Source organism: Myotis daubentonii, chromosome 7 (genome assembly GCF_963259705.1).
Source record: "Myotis daubentonii chromosome 7, mMyoDau2.1, whole genome shotgun sequence".
NCBI lineage: Eukaryota > Metazoa > Chordata > Mammalia > Chiroptera > Vespertilionidae > Myotis > Myotis daubentonii.
The window spans coordinates 54,108,048-54,126,154 of record NC_081846.1 but is presented as its reverse complement, the minus strand read 5'-3'; the positions used below and the strand labels follow the sequence as shown (position 1 = coordinate 54,126,154).

General features: G+C 35.7%; 1 protein-coding gene across 3 annotated transcripts in view; it reads right to left on the bottom strand.

Moving 5' to 3' along the window:
* Positions 1-18,107, bottom strand: part of IFIH1 (interferon induced with helicase C domain 1) — a 58,687-nt gene that overhangs the window by 14,407 nt on the left and 26,173 nt on the right. For all 3 annotated transcript variants that reach the window (XR_009453830.1, XM_059704258.1, XM_059704259.1), the window contains exons 4-8: positions 16,127-16,231; positions 10,095-10,315; positions 3,509-3,719; positions 2,645-2,862; positions 1,144-1,260 (exon numbers count right to left, since the gene is read on the bottom strand). Coding sequence is in view for 2 of the 3 variants with exons in the window: in XM_059704258.1 (XP_059560241.1) it covers positions 1,144-1,260; positions 2,645-2,862; positions 3,509-3,719; positions 10,095-10,315; positions 16,127-16,231 (872 nt within the window). In the remaining variant the exon portion in view is untranslated. The remainder of the gene's footprint in view (positions 1-1,143; positions 1,261-2,644; positions 2,863-3,508; positions 3,720-10,094; positions 10,316-16,126; positions 16,232-18,107) is intronic.

Sequence of the window (18,107 nt, the reverse complement as noted above, 5' to 3'; positions counted from 1 at the left end):
AGATATATATATATATTCTAAATCACATCCAGCAATTTAATCCCAGCCCATTTCCCTGAAAAATAAAAATAAAAATGTCCTAAGAATGTTGTAAGTAGAAAAGTGCATTTAAACTTATCAAGCAAAACTGAGTAACAAAAGTGAAGGGAAAATGGACACAGACACTGGGGCAGTGGGGGCTTTCCCGGAGTGGGAATGGCTGGGGGCGGGGTGGGGGGTCAACTCAGGAAAAAGGAGATATATGTAAAACTTTAGACAATAAAGAAAAAAAATCATAATAAAAAAAGTGAAGGGAAATAAAGTATATCAAATGTGCTAGTTCAGCTGGAATAGATAAGTACTCTTCCAGAATTAAAACACACACACACACACACACACACACACACAAAAAAAAAAAAAACAAATCCTGAAACTGACCAATGGACAATGGTCACCAATTAGTTTAGTGCCTACTACATTTCGAACACAATATTATTTATTATGCATATTTCATATCACGTAATCCTAATATCCTTACGAGGCATATTTTCAATGATTGTTTCTTATTATCCAGTACATATAGGTAAAACTTATCATGCTTCGTAAATTTTACAAAAGTATTGACATATGCACTGGTCATAGCATCTAAAAAGCACAATCAAAGTAAGTATTTCACTTCTTTGCCATGTCAGTGTTTTCCTAAGAAAGTAAATATGCAAATTAGATAGGATTTCCATGATCATTGCCAACAGTAATCTGGTAGCAACAAAATGGCTCTGTGGAATGTCAGAAAACAGATCCTAGAATTTACCAAGAAAGTAAAAAAAAAGAAAAGAAAAAGAAAAAGATAGAACAAACTATGGTATAATCTCTCTAGTTTAGCTATGTCACCTTCCCTACCCTCACTTACCCCCGACACCCCATGGCTCATATTAGTCCATCAGTTACTGAGCTACTCTCTGTGAACTGGAAAACTAAAAGAAGGATGGAAAAGAAAATTCACAGCAGTGCTTTATGGCCTAACCTCAATAAACAAATACAAAACTGTAACTTTTTTGCTAAAAATTTAAAACAATATTATTCCGGTGGCAAATATACAATCTTTGCATCTTTCAATTGAATATGATATCAGCAATCAATTAAAATGACACTTTAAACACATACTTGTCTGGTGTCATCTGCAATGACAAACTTTTTGCATGGCTCTTTTATTTGTTCTTTAAGTTGACGGATGTTTTCTTTCACTGTTTTAATAGTAAATGCATCAAGATTGGCACATATCTGGAAAAGAAACATTTTTCAATATTTAAATAATTAGTTTTCTCTCTCAGAATTGATTCAATGTAGTGGGGGTTTTTTGTGTGTATATCGTATTTTAGTATTGCTTTACTGTGGATCTGATTAACCAATAATCAACATTTGTCCTGATAAAGTAAAAAGGAGCTTCTAAATCAAGTTGGTGGATAATACCAGAAAAGCGTGTTTATTTTCATTCTTTACATTCTATTTTCTAGCTGGAAAAACTGACACGGAAGGAGTGTAGCAACTTGCAGAGATTAGCAGAGAATGTTAATGAGAAAACCATATTGCATGAGGCATTTTAAAGGTCATTTTGACATCCGTGGATCATATCACCACCCTCTTCTACAGCATGAAGCTAGGAGCAGCTGAAGCCCATGTGCCTGGATCTAGATTAGAATTTGTCCTTAATCCCAGCAATAAAATATCTCTTGGAGCCAATAATTGTACCTCTGTCTACTCTACATGATTTTTGCTGTATTCAAATTAAAATAGGGACTTAAAAATACAAATGCAATTGACCTTGATGTCAACACACTTCTTGGGTTATTTTGAATTCATTTAACACTTGAGATCAACAAGAGTACTTTATTTGTTGTTACCATTTGGGGGCAGCTGATGAGTAATACGTTTGTAATTACAGATCTGCATGTCCCCAGTTTCCCATTTAATTTGGATTACCCAGAATCTGAGAATTACACAGAACAAAAAAGTTAGCAGCAAAGACATAATTTGAAATTCACTGAGTATGAAAATAAGAAACATTTATAGCTTTATTTATATACCAATATCAAATAAATCATTAACTTTTACACTAGGAGGAGATATTTAAAAGAAGGTATTCAATTTGCCCCCACATCTCATTAATCACATCAGCTTTCCATAGTCTTTGTGATTTGTTCTGTCACAATTGTTTATTAAGGCATATTACTGTTTTGTAGAAAACTGAATATACTTACTTTAACTAAAGCAAATAGATTTTATTTAACTGATGATCCTGGAATACCTCCTTTAATGCACTTGATGGCACTTGAACCTGAACTTACTTAAAACACACACACACACACACAAAAGCCCAGCTGGTGTGGCTCAGCAGTTGAGCATCAACACATGAACAAGGAGGTCACAGTTCGATTCCTGGGCAGGGTACATGCCCAGGTTGGGGGCTGGATCTCCAGTATGGGGCTTGCAGGAGGCAGTCGATCTATGATTCTCTCTCCTCATTGATGTTTCTTGCTCTCTCCCTTGCCCTTCCTCTCTCTGAAGTCAATTAAAAAACACACACATTAAAATAATAAAGCCCAAGAAGTACTGGTATTTCTTTAAACGTTGGTTCTCTTGTTTATACATAAAGTCAGTAACTTACTTTTAAGATGTGTTCTTCAGCTTTGGCTTGCTTGGTGGCCCCGCCAACACCTGGGGAGGCTGTTAGTCCCAGGATCTGAGGTAGAGGAATCACTGGTTTGTTTTCTTTCCTGAGCTTATTGTTTTTCAACTTCTGTTTCAAATAACGCCTCATGATGTTATTATAGACTGCTTCTTTGTTGGTGTGGTGGCATTCATCAATGATGATGAGGGAAAAGTCTTAAAAGAAAATTCGAATGGTTCATTTGGCCATACCAACAAGGCACAATAAAGAAAAACAAACAAAAAAAAACCCTACTAAGTTTATTGTCCAAAATTCTCAAGATTATGCTTTTGTTCTTTAATATAATGTTTAATCTTAAGTGGATGAATCTTGCATTTATTATGTCAAATTAAAACTACTCTATTCAAAGAGGGAAATTTTTGGCATGTTTTAACATTGCAATTAATTATTGTGATTTTTTGTACATATTTCCCTTCCTCTCTCACCTTCTCTTCTAATTCCTCACAAAAAAGAAAAGATTATATATCTGTTCTATGGAGCAGAAGGCAAATATAACAGGATACACTAGCATATAAAAAGAACTTGTCAGTACCTAGAATTAAGAAGCAAATGGAAAGAATAGTGGTTATTTGATGTAATAATGATATTCTTATGCAGAACAGTGATCTAATTAAAAACTTTTCAATTTTTTTGTTTCCACAAAGAAGTAAAAGGGTTTTAATGAAAACTTAATGAATAAAAGATAATATAAACTAAAGTTAATCTTTTTAAATCAACATTTACACAGCCTTTATTACTACCATTAATGTTAATACTAATTACTATTAATTAATTTTTTAAAAAATAAATACTTCAACCAACCTGACAACTGGACACCATCATCTTCTCCTTTTTCTGAGTTTAAAAGGGAGTTTTCAAGGATTTGAGCTGTACTGATGATAATGTCATAGGATTTGACAAATTTTGGAAATGATATTTTCATTTGGGTATCACCACTTACTCTCGTAATGCAATACCATTTCTTCAAAAATTTTTGAAACTCTTTACGGAAGAGCTGTTCAACTAGTGGTACCTTTAAAAATGCCAAAAGTAAAAGAGAGAGAGATTTGTCAAAGCAAAAGGAGTATTGATCAAAGGCCTACTATGTGTTAAGCATTAACAAAGGTGTTTACATTATCAGTTAATTAGACATAACAACCCATTCATCATTCCATTCATCTGTTAATAAGCAATTATTGAGTGCCTGTTCGGTGTAGACATTGTGTCTGGGACACAATGATATTGTGTCTGAGTTCACAACTTTCAGGAACTCAGTCTACCTGAGTGCACAGACCAAGACTGAAAATGAAACAAATTAATAAAACACCATGTAATAATTCTCCGATGGAAACACATTCAAAGTGACAGCAATGAGAAAGAAGTAATCGACCGCTCAAAAGAAGGGCTTAGACAGAATTTTAATCTTGTAAGCCATGGTTCAGTGAAGATATAAATGAAAACTGAGGCTGGATAAGAAATAAATTTTGAATTGATGGAGAAGGACCAGGCTAAAAAGGGCTGTGAACACCAAGCAGAGTATTTTAAATTTATGTAACAGTTTACAGAACCTTTATGAGCTGTGTGACATTTAGGGTTGGTTTATTACAGTTGTTTGGGGATCAGGCAGAGGCAGCATGCCTGAAGAACGGGAGCAGGGAGGGGACGTGAGAAGGTAAGGCGTCGCCTAGGAGAGTGTCGCCTAGGAGAGCGGATGTGAAGTGAAGAATGAACTGCTGGAATAGCTTTGGTGGCTGAGAAAGAACAAAACAACAAAGAGATTTGGCACAAAAGGTGCAACTCTTTCAGAGACAACTGGCATTGTCTAGTGAGAGTGTGCTGGCTTTGAGGTGACTTGACCTGGTTGGTAATTTACAGTATATTCTCCTTCACTAACAGGTCAAAAGGCAATCCTCTGAAGATCTTGAGCTGCAAGACCATCAACATGGAACCCAGTGATGCCATGGATAATGTGAGGGCCAGCGCCAGGATAGAGAAGGCATCCCTGCCCTGGCCAACAGAGCTCATCTTTGCAGGCCAGAAGCTGGAAGATGGTCTCACTCTTTAAGACTACAGCCTCCAGAGTCAACCCTGCACCTGCACCTCTGTCTGAGGAGTGGCTGTATTCTTACGATAAAGTAAGCCAAAGAAAATGTTAATAAGAAAATCATAAGAAAGAGAAATAGATTTACAGTATTTATTGAAAAAAATCTGTGTATAAGTGGACTCATGCAGTTCAGCCTCATATTCTTCAAGGGTCAATTGTATTTTTTTCATTCCATTAATGCAAGACAGAGGTGATAATCTAAGAAGGAAGTACCTGAGGAAGAGACTGGGGATTAAATTTAATGAAAAGAAAGTGCAATCCATAGGAAAGAAAGTCAGCTCTGAAAACAACTACCGCAGCTACTTGCTTATTATGTGATCTTGGACAAGTTACTTAATCATCTCAATTTCCGCACTAATAAAGTGGGGATAATATTAACCAGTGGTGAGGTCGTTGTGAAAAATTAAATGAAATAACAGCTGACATATTACTGGTACTCAGAAAAAAAACAACAACTTTCCTTTTATTCTAGCAGTGAGTATGGTGGAAAGAGACCAGCTGACTTCAGAAGAAAAAGGTTCAAGTCTCAGATCCACTGATAATTGGCTGGTTGATCCCTGGGGCTAATTAAAGCCTCTGAGTCTCAGTTTTCTGATGGGGAAAAAGGGGATCATTATACTTACTTCAAAAAATAGCCAGGTGGTTTTAAGGAGATAATATAAAGTACAATACCATATTATTATATTATTAATATATTTCTTTCATTTCCTAGACTGTAGATCCCTTGGAGACATGATCTGTATTTCATTTGTCTTTATTTTTTTAAATATATTTTTATTGATTTCATAGAGAAAGGGAGATGGAGAGAGGGAGATAGAAACATCAATGATGAGAGAGAATCATTGATCAGCTGCCTCCTGCATGCCCCACACTGGGGACTGAACCCGCAACCCAAGCATATGCCCTGACCGGGAATTGAACTGTAACCTGCTGCTTCATAGATTGATGCTCAATCATGGAGTCACACTAGCTGGACTCATTTGTCCTTAAAAACCCTCATGCTACCAAGAAATTTAAGATTCTTTATTCCATGAAATGACATAGAGAACTGAGATTCTGCCCATAAAGGGTGAGTCAAAGAATCGGCATCTTCTCATCTACAGAACAAAAAGAAGCTGTCACAGGAGAAAGCAGGCGTTGGAAATCCTGATACTAACTCTGGTTGGCAATGACTTCCTGTTGAAGGACAAGAGAAAGCCAGATGCAAGTCTGACATGGCTAATTGGGAGATGTGTGGTCCTTTTGGAGCCTGTTCCTGAGATGTGACAGAGTGCCTGCCAAGACTAATCAAACCCAACTGCTACCCACTTCTGCTGAATCATATGGGCTGCATCACGGCATCTGAAGGAACCTGGGGTTTATCTCTCATGATGTGGAAGCCCTAGATAGGAAATAGAAAGTCTGGAAACACAGGTGGTGTTTTCATTTCTCCCTGCATTTGAAGGCGATAATTTTGGAAAGGATGGAGAAAGGAAGATGAAAGTAAATGGTATTAGGGAACAGGATTTTTCCTTTCTAGATCAAGGGTTATAATACCTTGTTCTTGGGCCAAATACAGAATGCAGGTTAGGTTGACTTACTGGGCCACAGATTTCCTGACTCAATAAAAAATAATTAAAATTACATTACATTAAAATTCAAAGAAATTGGATAATAAAGGAAAACATTATGACATAGATGAAAGAACTAATGGAGGAATTTCTAGTAATTCTTAAGGAAAAACAGTAGGGAAATAGGAATTAGAGTCACATCCTTAAATATCTACAGAACAGTGCAATTGGATATGAATAATTAATGATGATAATTTAACATTTAAACATGGCTACAAAAGGAAAAATACCACATGATCTCACTCATTCATGGACAATAGAGACCATTATAAACTTTTGAACAATAATAGATACAGAGGCAGAGCTGCCTCAAACAGATTGTCAAACTGCAGCGGGAAGGCCGGGGAGGGTTGGGGGGGCAGGAGGTAGGGGGGTAAGAGATCAACTAAAGGACTTGTATGCATGCATATAAGCATAACCAATGGACATAAGACACTGGGGAATAGGGGAGGCTAGGGGACTGTCTAGGGCAGGGGGATAAAATGGACACATATGTAATACCCTTTGTAATACTTTAAGCAATAAAAAAATAAAAAAAAATAAAATAAATAAAATTAAACATGAAAAAAAAAAAATAAACATGGCTACAAATTTGATTTCATATGAATCTCCTAGATCCAGTGGGATGAAAGATTTGTAACAAGAACTTAGCACTGAGAGGACAAGTAATTATTACAAAAAAGAAGATGCATTAGATGCATATAAGAACACAAATCCTGAAATGACCAATTAACATAATGATATCTATATATCTATATATCTATATATCTATATATCTATATATCTATATCTATATCTATCTATCTATCTATCTATCTATCTATCTATCTATCTATCTATCTATCTATACAAAAGCCTACGCGACCTTTATGACCAAATAACCAGACGACTGGAAGGACTGGTCAACCAGTCACTATGACATGCACTGACCACCAGGGGGCAGATGTTTAATGCAGGAGCTGCCCCCTGGTGGTCAGTGCACTCCCACAGACAACCTCCTGCAGCCAGCCAACCTCCTATGGTCCCGGCTGGCCAACCTCCTGCAGTTCCTCCCCCGGGCCAACCACAATCACCAGCCAAGCCTAGGGACCCCACTCGTGCACAAATTCTTGCACTGGGCCTCTAATGAAGAAATAAACATAAGTAATTGTATTTAGGCTCAAAAAATAACTGCACAAACATAACTTAAGAGATCTATTCTAACAGCTTTTTCAAATGAACTTGGCTTTTTAGGTTATAGCAAGCACAGATGAGTCTCTGGGTGACAAAGGCAGACCCAGTTATGGGCTAAGTGTTACATCTCATCTCTCTTAAACTCTGCACTATAAAACTGTAACTATAGTATTTTGTTTAACACTGGATACTGTGTTTTAAGAGGGTCTGAGATAAAATTCTGGAAAAGTATGAACACTCAGGATGATGGAAAGTCTGGAAACCATGTTATATAAAGAACAGTGACAGGAACTGGGGATATTTATCCCAGGGAACAAGAAGATAAATCACGTAAATGCTGCATGATGCTTGCTGCCTTCTCTATGTGGAGGGCTGTAATACCGTAAGAGAATTACAACTTAACTTACTCTTTATCATCACAGAGGAAAGAACTCTAACCAATGAGAGTGGATTTCAGAGAACCAGATTTTGATGAATACATGATAGGCTTTCTAACAGTGTCAGCTGTTCAAATAATAGATGGAGATATCTTGTTAGGAGGGAGACATCCTTCATGTTAGAAGTTACTCAGCAGAGGTGAGGGAATCACTTGGCAATGGATGAAAGCTGATTTTGAAGGCCTCCTTCAACTCTAGTACAGTCATCTATGACACTGTGCCTGATAAGGGAAGTGAAGGAAGCAGATAAACCAAAAATAACTCCTAGCTTTTGAGGCTACAGGCTTTGGAGGAGGTGATATAACAGATACGTAGAGTAGAAGAGCTCTTTGGGAGGATAGATGGGACTTAACCATAAGGAAGTGGTGAAGCTCAAATGGTATTAAGAACATCAACTGAAGTAGTTTTGAATTCAGTTAACGTTTTTGTTTTGTTTTGTTTTTCTGGACCTGACACTGCTCACTGGCTAAAGAATACTAAATTTCATTTCATTCATTATGAAGGTAAAGAGGAAGGAGAGGGAGAAAGATCTAATATTCACTGAGTTATTCCTGGGCTATAGATAGATCATCAAATTTAAACTTCTGAACATCTATACAGGGTAGTGTTATTTTATTCCTTTTATAGATGAGGAATCTAAAGTCAGAGAAATTAGTAATTTGTCCAAGATCAAACACTAAATTTATTGTATTCCAAAAGACAATAGCCATAATAAAGGGAATATATGAAAAGCTATATGAAAAGCTATTGTATCACCATTACCACGAAAGAAATCAAACTGTTTTAATTATGTGCACACTCGTATAAAGCGAGAGGTCTTGAGGCTTAGCACATATGCCTATAAAATGCATTTGGCATGACATGATGGAAATCATTCAGATCATGGATTCTGAGTAAGTTTCTTTAGTACTGAAAAGCAGGTTGCATCTAAAACTGTTATAATAGAAATAAAAAAGATACAGTAAAGTTGCATAGCCTATTGCTACATTTTCTATAAAGAAATAACTGAAATCTAGTTATCATAGCTAGTGGAATAAATAGACTTTCTGATAATGGAAAAATATCCATTATCATAAAATGGTAAATATTACTATTCACAATTTATAAGTTCATAAATTAATAAACTCTCATTTATCTGAATAAAGCTCAATAACTAACTACACTGTTTATTTAAAATGGAGACTTACACATATGTAATACCTTAATCAATAAAGAAATTGGCCGGAACCGGTTTGGCTCAGTGGATAGAGCGTCGGCCTGCGGACTGAAAGGTCCCAGGTTCGATTCCAGTCAAGGGCATGTACCTGGGTTGCAGACACATTCTCAGTGGGGGATGTGCAGGAGGCAGCTGATCTATGTTTCTCTCTCATCGATGTTTCTAACTCTCTATCTCTCTCCCTTCCTCTCTGTAAAAAATCAATAAAATATATTTAAAAATAATTGAAAGTAAAAAAATAAAATATAAAATAGAGTCTTATACCTATTTATAAGGATGGCTTTCAAATTCCTCAAGTTATAAATTATTTAAGACCTGTGTTGCATTTAATAATATCTATATATTTAATATATATATATAAAATCTTTGAAAACTATTTACCTATTTAACTTGATATAAATCAACCAAATATTAATTTTCTCTTTCTCTTAAAATAATATATATATATGCTGGATAAAGAGCACTTGCCACCTTTGACTAAGAGCCAATGATTAGAGACTCTAGAAGAGCCAATGGTCAGAGACTCTAGAAGACAATACCAGTAATATTTTGGTGTCATTTATGTTCACATGCAATAATAACTTAACTTAGTACCAGTCAACCTTAATGAATATGTGGGTAAATATATTGTTTGTACATAAGTTACAGCTATTTGACTTAACCTGGTTTTATAGAAATTTTCCATTTTAGTGGCTAAAACTAAGATTTTACATATAACTTGAAATGCAAAGATTTGAGATAAAATAACTTGACATTTTCCCTAATAAAACTAAATCTGTGTGGTCTACGGTTACGAATGTCACTACACAAACGTTTCAAAATAACAAAATGAAAATAGACAATGTTATGTCATGTGCCGCTTGAATACCTTATTGACGAGGACGATAACTTTTCCCAGTTCAGCTGCTTTTTTCTTCTTGTCCAAGTGATCCTTGGCAATGTAAACGGCCACTCTGGTTTTCCCGCTCCCTGTAGGGAGGCATATAATGATATTCTTTCCCTCCAAAGCTGGCTGGGCAACTTCCATTTGATATGGCCTGAGATTCAGTTCTGGCTCTGGGGATGCTCTTTCTGCCTTTTTCTCTTCATCTGAAAGAGGTGAAAAGAAAGAAAAATAAGGGAAATCCTGTATAATAAAAGCCTAATATTCTAAGTGTCCAGTCGTCTGGTCATCCACTCAACCAATCAAAGCATAATATGCTAATGACATCTAAGGTCACTCAACTGCTTTCTATGATGTGCACTGACCATCAGGGGGTAGATGCTCCTACTGGTAGGTTAGTTTGCTGCTGGGGTCTGGCCGATCAGGACTGGGCAAGATGGGCCGGACATGCCCTGGAGCCCTCCTATGGTCCCTCCCCAGCTGGCCAACCTCCCACATCCCTCCCTGGCCCCAATCGTGCACCAGTGGAGCCCCTCCATCTAGCCTGCACCCTCTTGCAATCCGGGACCCTTCAGGGGATTTCGGAGACCCCGTTTGACCTAATCCCATAAGCCAGGCTGAGGGACCCTACTGGTGCACAAATTCATGCACAGGGCCTCTAATAAATAAATAAAGGAATGGGCAACAAAGTGACTAAGGCTAAGAAGCCCTCATACTGAACATAGGTCTCTGTGTTTAAATTGCTTTTCATGTATGGTCCAAACCAATTCATTTTCTGTTTTCTGTACCAAATGGGCATCAGCTCTGTTTGTATTTGCAGGATGCAGTCCAGGCCCTCTGTCCTGGGGTGCAGAGGGAGTGAATTAACAGGGCAGAGGACTGGAAGAGGGCAACATGTAGAGTCAAGGACAAAGTACAGAAAGGTGCAATAGTGGCAGTTATGGTTCTTAATGCTTCACACTTCCCATCTCTTTGTTGGGCCATTATGCCGTACGTGTTTCTCTCAGGTCTTAGGAAGCACCTAAAATCAAGAGGACTGGGTAGGTGGGAACCATCAGTCCTCCTTATTCTGTATCCCCCTTACTTTTTATTGCAAAAAGATTATAGCTGAAGCTACTTCCCTTCATTTGAAAAACTTTGTTTGACAACCAAACACCCAAAAGCCTGCACATTGATCTATCCACTTATCTGTCTATCTCAAATATCTAAAAATGGCAGCCTGGCGGCGTGGCTCAGTGGTTGAGCATCAACCTATGAACTAGGAGGTCACAGTTCAATTCCTGGTCAGGGTACATGCCCAGGTTGAGGGCTCAATGTGGGGCATGCAGGAGACAGACGATCACTGATTCTTTATCATCATTGATGTTTCTATAGCCCTCTCCTTTTCTCTTCCTTTCTGAAATCAATAAAATATATATTTAAAAAATATGTAAATAAAACAAAAAATGGCCCAAAAAGATCAAATTTTTGGCATTTGAACCAACCAAATTAAACAGAATCAATATTTATGCAGGAAGGGAAAAACTCATTCCATATAGCCTTTAATTTATAAGTTTTCATTGAATGACAAAAAAAAATTGTTAGTTTAAACTGCACTGTGACTAATTTTTCTATTAATTTTGAATTGTGATCTTTATTGCTTCTTTATTGTGTATGTCTCCACATATTCCTATTCTCTTAAAACTCAAAGCACAATAAACTTTAATGAAATTCTAATTAACATTTCTAAATTTAAAATACTGATAAAGTAAGTACTAACACACATGGATTTTATAAACATTTGGATAAAATTATTATAGCATATCTCGGTTTAAATATGTTTTGTTTAGAAGTGGCCATATTTATCCATATTAGCAGGGGGGAAAGATCTAAAAATGTATAACTTATCAGGTGGAATGCAGGAAAGTAATAAATATTATATCAATTTAAAAGCCTAACTTATGCTTTATGTAAGCATAAGAAAAAAATGACATGACAGCAATTATCAGTATTTTGTGACACATGAAGTGTTCTTTCTCTTATCGATGATCGCAATAAAACTAAGCTAACATAATCCCATTAACTTCAAAAAGGTTGCTGATGGTTCCATTTCGGCAAAGGGATGATTCCACTCAACTGCGTTTTACCTTGTTGTGATAGTACCATCTGAACAGGTAGGAAAATTCACACCAAACACCACTTAGCAAGAGTCATCTACTAACCTGGCAGGAAATTTGCCTTCTGTATGGATGAGTAAACACAGATGCAATATATTTAAGATATCATTGGATCAGCTGCTGATTCATCTAATATGATTTTCAGAAAAAATCTTTCAAAATCACCAATATTAAAAATATTCATTTACAAGTTTTCTCCCCATGCTACTTTTGAACTCTACACCAATTATAGTATTTCATCTTCTATTATATTTATGAAAGGCTCAAATTTATTTAAGGATATCATTACTTCTCCTAAATGGCTTTTATAGATTATCAAAATATTAATATTCCACCTATATTATGAGCATTTATCACATAACTTTTCTAAAAGAGCCACAATATTTGAAAAGGAAGATATATTTTAAATTATGTTTAACACCACCATCCAGAAATTTACTTTCGCAAAATTGCTCTTGGAGCTAGGAAGTTTGTCAAATGATATTAGAAAATTCCCCCTTTTTTAAAATTTCACTCTAGGTATACTTTTGCATAGATTTAAAAAATAAAAATAAAATTCTGCTTCCCTCATAATAGCTGCATGCACTTTTTAAATCATTATTTCCCCCTTTTGTTTTTCATGCTTATTCGTAAAATCTTGGGTAACTAAAATTTAAAAGAAAACCTTAGAGAAATTTCCAGAGTCTCTTCCTGAGGAATCTAAAACTAAATCAAGTGCATAAAACATCAATATCACTTATGCATATTAATATTGTACTAATAAATTTTAGAAGACTTAGACAACAGAAAGGGCTGGCACGTTCAAATTTAAGTCTGGAATCAAAGTATGACATTTCACTGCTATTTAACTAGTCATACACCATTAATTCATTCTGCAGTAATTATTTACTGGGTGCCTATTATATTCATGTGATCTCAAGAATATTGTCCTTGTCCTTGAGGAATTTAGAGTCTAGGGCACTGTACTGCTGCCACAAAAAATATCTGGCTATTAGATAGATAGTTTAATAATCGTACACATTTTTTTTAGTCAAGTCTAAGAAACTTGATGGGTGATCTCAAGTTTAACAGAGAAGTACAGAGTGAATATGGAAAAAATTAGAGTTGGATTCACTGTGAGAATAGTATCCAAAGAAAAAGGGCTGGGTGAGTGCTAAATATTCAACCTGATTCTTGCCTTATCACATCCTCTGACATAGGGATAGAAGAATTTATCCACATAAGCAATAAAAAGAGAAATCTTTTCTGTCACCAGAAGGAGAGAACTGGACTGGTGTCAAGGAGCCAGGAGCCAATTTCCTTTATAAAAAAAAATGTTTGGGTTTTGTTTGTTTGTTGTTGGTTTCTTTTTGGCTCTCTTTGAAAAGAAAAATCCATTAAATGCAATAATAAAAATGGTATTCAAAATATGCACAGGTTTTGAATTACTTTGCACCCTTCCTCTACAACAAATACTGATTAAGGACCTTAAAATTATACTGTTCGTATAAATGGTCAAAAAATGAAATAAAATAGGGCTTAAATAATAACATTCTATTGGAACTACACCATGTGGCAAATTTCATTCTCACATTGATTTTGACAGCTGAGTTATTCTTGGAGAGAAAAGGTCTGTCACTGCATGTGTTTGAAATTGAAAAAGTACTCCTTTACCTATAGTATATAACCACAAAAACATGCCATTCCAGCTGGACAAATATTAGTGGGTATTACCTTGGAATAGTAAGGAAACACTTTCTACATATCAGGCCAATGTGTATTCCAAAAAAATTTGCTACTTTGTGTTAAGCAGTATATCTCTCTGAAAATAAGAAACAGAACAACAAAATGCCTTCCATAGTATAATTAGTATATTAAAACTTAAAAAGCATCGCTAATTATCTTTTGCTATGGCATAACACTTCACAAAGAAACATGTTATGATATCGGGTCTTGTCCATGATCCTTATGGCCCATTATGTGACCTTTGAAAATGGACAAAGGACGAGAGGAAGAACATCCCTTTGCTGTCAGCCCCAAAGGTGAAAATAGAATCCCAAACATTGTAATTACTGCTTTTCAGTGATTCCATGTGTGTTTAACAATTAGCACTTCATCCAAACCTTTTTAAAAAAATTGATTTCTAGTTCATCCTATATCATGTACTTAAGGGAAAAGATTTTCATAATTTTATAATTTCAGAATTCTACTACCATTATGCAAAGCAATTCTTTGTCCTAAGCACTGACCCCATCTAAAACATCAGTGGATAGCCTTTGAAAATGTGTTTGTCTTCACATATATTTGCCTTTGAAAATGTATTTGCTTTTTAAAAGTAGGTTGCATTTAGATTTGTCACGTCTTTCATGCCACACTGAGCACTGAAAATCAGTAAACAGTTACATTCGCTAACAGCTCGAACTAGACAAAATGCCCTGCACAGAGAGGATGGCCATGAAATATTTAATGAATGAATAACTACTCTTGAAAAGCCCTCACATAGACAAACAAAAATTAGGATGAGTTCCAGAAGTTTGAAACTACCCATAAAATGATACATATTAGCTAGATTATATTTTGAATTCTAGAATCAATAGCATTTAATTTTAAAATCATAATTAAATTAAACAATTGTATAATAGGCATACAAAAAACTAGATATAATCCACAGAAATAAGCACATGGCAAGAACTTCGTAAACACCGACTGAATTGAACAGAAAATGGATTAACCCTTTTTAGTTAAAGTTAATGTTATGACTGACATTTGATGAATTGGGTTTCCTCAAACCAACTTGTTTGACAAGGGATTCAGAAGTCTTATTGAGACTTCTTATAAAAGAAGTGATACACTTCAATTTGGAAATCTTTTAGGGCAGCAGAACATCCTTATGTAAATTATTTTGACCCTTTAGACCTATTGTGGACCTAAATTTCTATAATTCTTCTGAGAATGCAGGACAATCTGAAGTACACAGTATTTTCTAAGTGTTTACTACAACTCAACCACAAAACAAATAAAGATTAACGTAATTTGTTTCCTAATTTGCCAATTCTCTACTGCTTCTTAGCTGGCCACATTGCAAAGCATTTTTAAAAAATTTCTTAGTTTTAAGATGATTTATTTTAAACATATAGACAAATTTAGAAAGGTGTGTAACAGACATCGAGGGCCCATCACCTGTTTTGAAAAGATGTTAACATTTTAGCTCAGTAATAATAATGGAAACACACATTCAAAGAACAGGAAGAAGAGATTTGAAACTGATCAGATGGACAAAAGTTAGGAAATCTGACAACAGAAAGTGTTGCTCACGTGTGCTGAGACACATTTATTGCTGGGGGTGCATTCAGCTAGCACGGAGAGCAATTTAGGAAACACCTAGCAAAATTCTCATTTGCAAACGCTACTCCTATGCAAGAGATATCCATACAAATTGGAACTATTTAACTGCATATGTAATTTCTAGTTCTTCATTTAAAGAAGAACCCTTAAAGTTTTTATTTAAAATGTATTTTAATAAGGAAAAAGAATAGGGTTTTGGAATACATGTACCAAATTGCATACAGGATTTAAGACAGTGAAATTAATTGAAACAGATTTCATAAATAAACTAGATAACATTGATTCTCTGGAATGTGGCATATGCCAGACCAAAAAGCCATGTACTAGATCAAAATTATAGAGCTTGATGCTAAGACTTTTGTAAGTTGTACTTTTAAAGGATGTGAATGGCAAAGTTCCAGAACTCCTTCAAACTGTAGAAAAGAATTGCTTTAATTGCATAAATACATTAGGGAGGGTATGAACAACCCCCATGCTTTCCACTATATGGTGTCTTATTTCACACTTGTTAAGGTTTACACAACAGTGAGGCAGTACCTGAATCACTTCCCATGGTGCCTGAATCACTGCCCATGTTGCTGTTATGTCCAAGACTTTCATCTAAGCAGTTGACACTTCCTTCTGCCAAACTTGTGTCTGATTCTGCAAAGGAAAACATTTTAAAATATTTTTAAAATATTTCTGAGAATAAACATATTTTAACTACACACCTCTACAGCACACAGTACATACAGTTCAGTGCAAGTAAGAAAGGCACACCCAGATAATTATGCACAAAAGGTAAGAGTTTCTGGCAAGCTGCATTTAAACACTCCACTGTGGATGAGAAGCTGCGGGTAGTGAATCGAGTACATGTATCTACTTAAAGTACCATACATCCAATATGAGAGCTCATGCAAATTGGTAAGGATTTATGATTTTTGTCAGCCCCCCCCCCCCGCATGTAAATTTTGTCCAAGAAAAGATCTAGGCTTGACAATATCATTTAAACAAAAAATATATTATATAGAAACCACTGAGTTATTTTCACGTAAAATGGTAGGTAATGAATAAAGTAAAAATATAATAAAGAAGGTGGATTTACTCGTTAGTTATGAAAACAGCAGTTCAGTAACAAACATAATTGTACTATATTAAAAACAATTGGCTCAGGAAGAATATCATTAAAGCCTGGCACTGAAGTTGTACTGGAGCTTATGTGAGGTGGCAAATAATTTTTTTATTGTAATTAAACTATGCTTCTGTGAATGGGTTGCAGTTAATGTGAGTGGCAAGGGCCCACCATTCATGTGTTAACCCCAATTTTCTGTTTTTAGTACTTAGTATCAATTCTGTTTGGAAATCTTTCCAAGGGAAGACTTCCCTCCTTACAGTTTATTTCCAAGGATGTTTGCGGTCCAGTCCTCCAGGATCAGAACTATTGCTAAACTGGTAACAATAAATGAAAGATGGTTGCAAATGCTGGCTTTGGAGTCCGAAGGATCTGTGACATCTGCTGTTGCAGTTGCTCTGTGCCTGACTTCCTCTATTTAAAATGAGGCTAGGACAGTTCCCCTCATCGGACAGGATAGTCATGCAATAAGGTAGGTACAGTCAGCTCTGAGCACTTTAGCTTAATTCTGATGATTGGAAAATGAAATAAAATTCAAGCATTTGGCATACTACTAGGGCAAGAGTTTCATTTAATAATGTTCTTATAATTAATAACATTTCATTATACTTATAATTGTTAGATAACTATTATTTCATGCTAAAGCTGCTAAATGCACTAAATAAATTATGTATATTAATGTAGTCTTTATCCATTGAAAGTGGTCTGGGTGTCACACATTTGGGCTGGAAATAGAAATGGGTGAAAAATATACACATAGTATGTTATCAAAACTTCTCTGGAAGGAGACAATACACAACTCTCTAAGACTACAGGCACCTTCTCTTACTTTAGCCATTTATATGTTTAAGGTCAGGTGTCTTCAATTATATTTACACACTGGAAGTGACTCTTTTTAGGTATATAGTCCGACAAATGTACACAGTTCATCACCACCATCACAGTCAAGATTTTTCCATCATCTTTAAAGACCCCTCACCCTCCTTTGTAGTCAGCTCCCTCCTGCTGTCTGTCCCCTGGCAGTCACTGACTTGGTTTCTGACCCTATACTTTGGTCTTTCCAAAATATCATATAAATAGATTGATAGAATATGTAGCCTTTATGTTTGGCTTGAACTTAGCGTAGGCAGTTCTAGATGTATCCATGTTGTTCTCTCTATCAGTAATTTGTGCCTTTTTATTGCTGACTAGTATTCCACTGGGCATCTGTGACATCTATGGCCTCCCCCTGGCAACCCGGGTAAGTCTGTTTAGCTTAGGAAAGAACGGAATTACAGCCGGTGCCAATCAGATATGTGAGGTATCTCTTTTCAGAGTTAAGAGAATGCTATTAAGAAATTTGTAGAAAAATTCTCAATGGACACACATACTGTTTAAGTACATTAGCACAACATAAATATACTAATG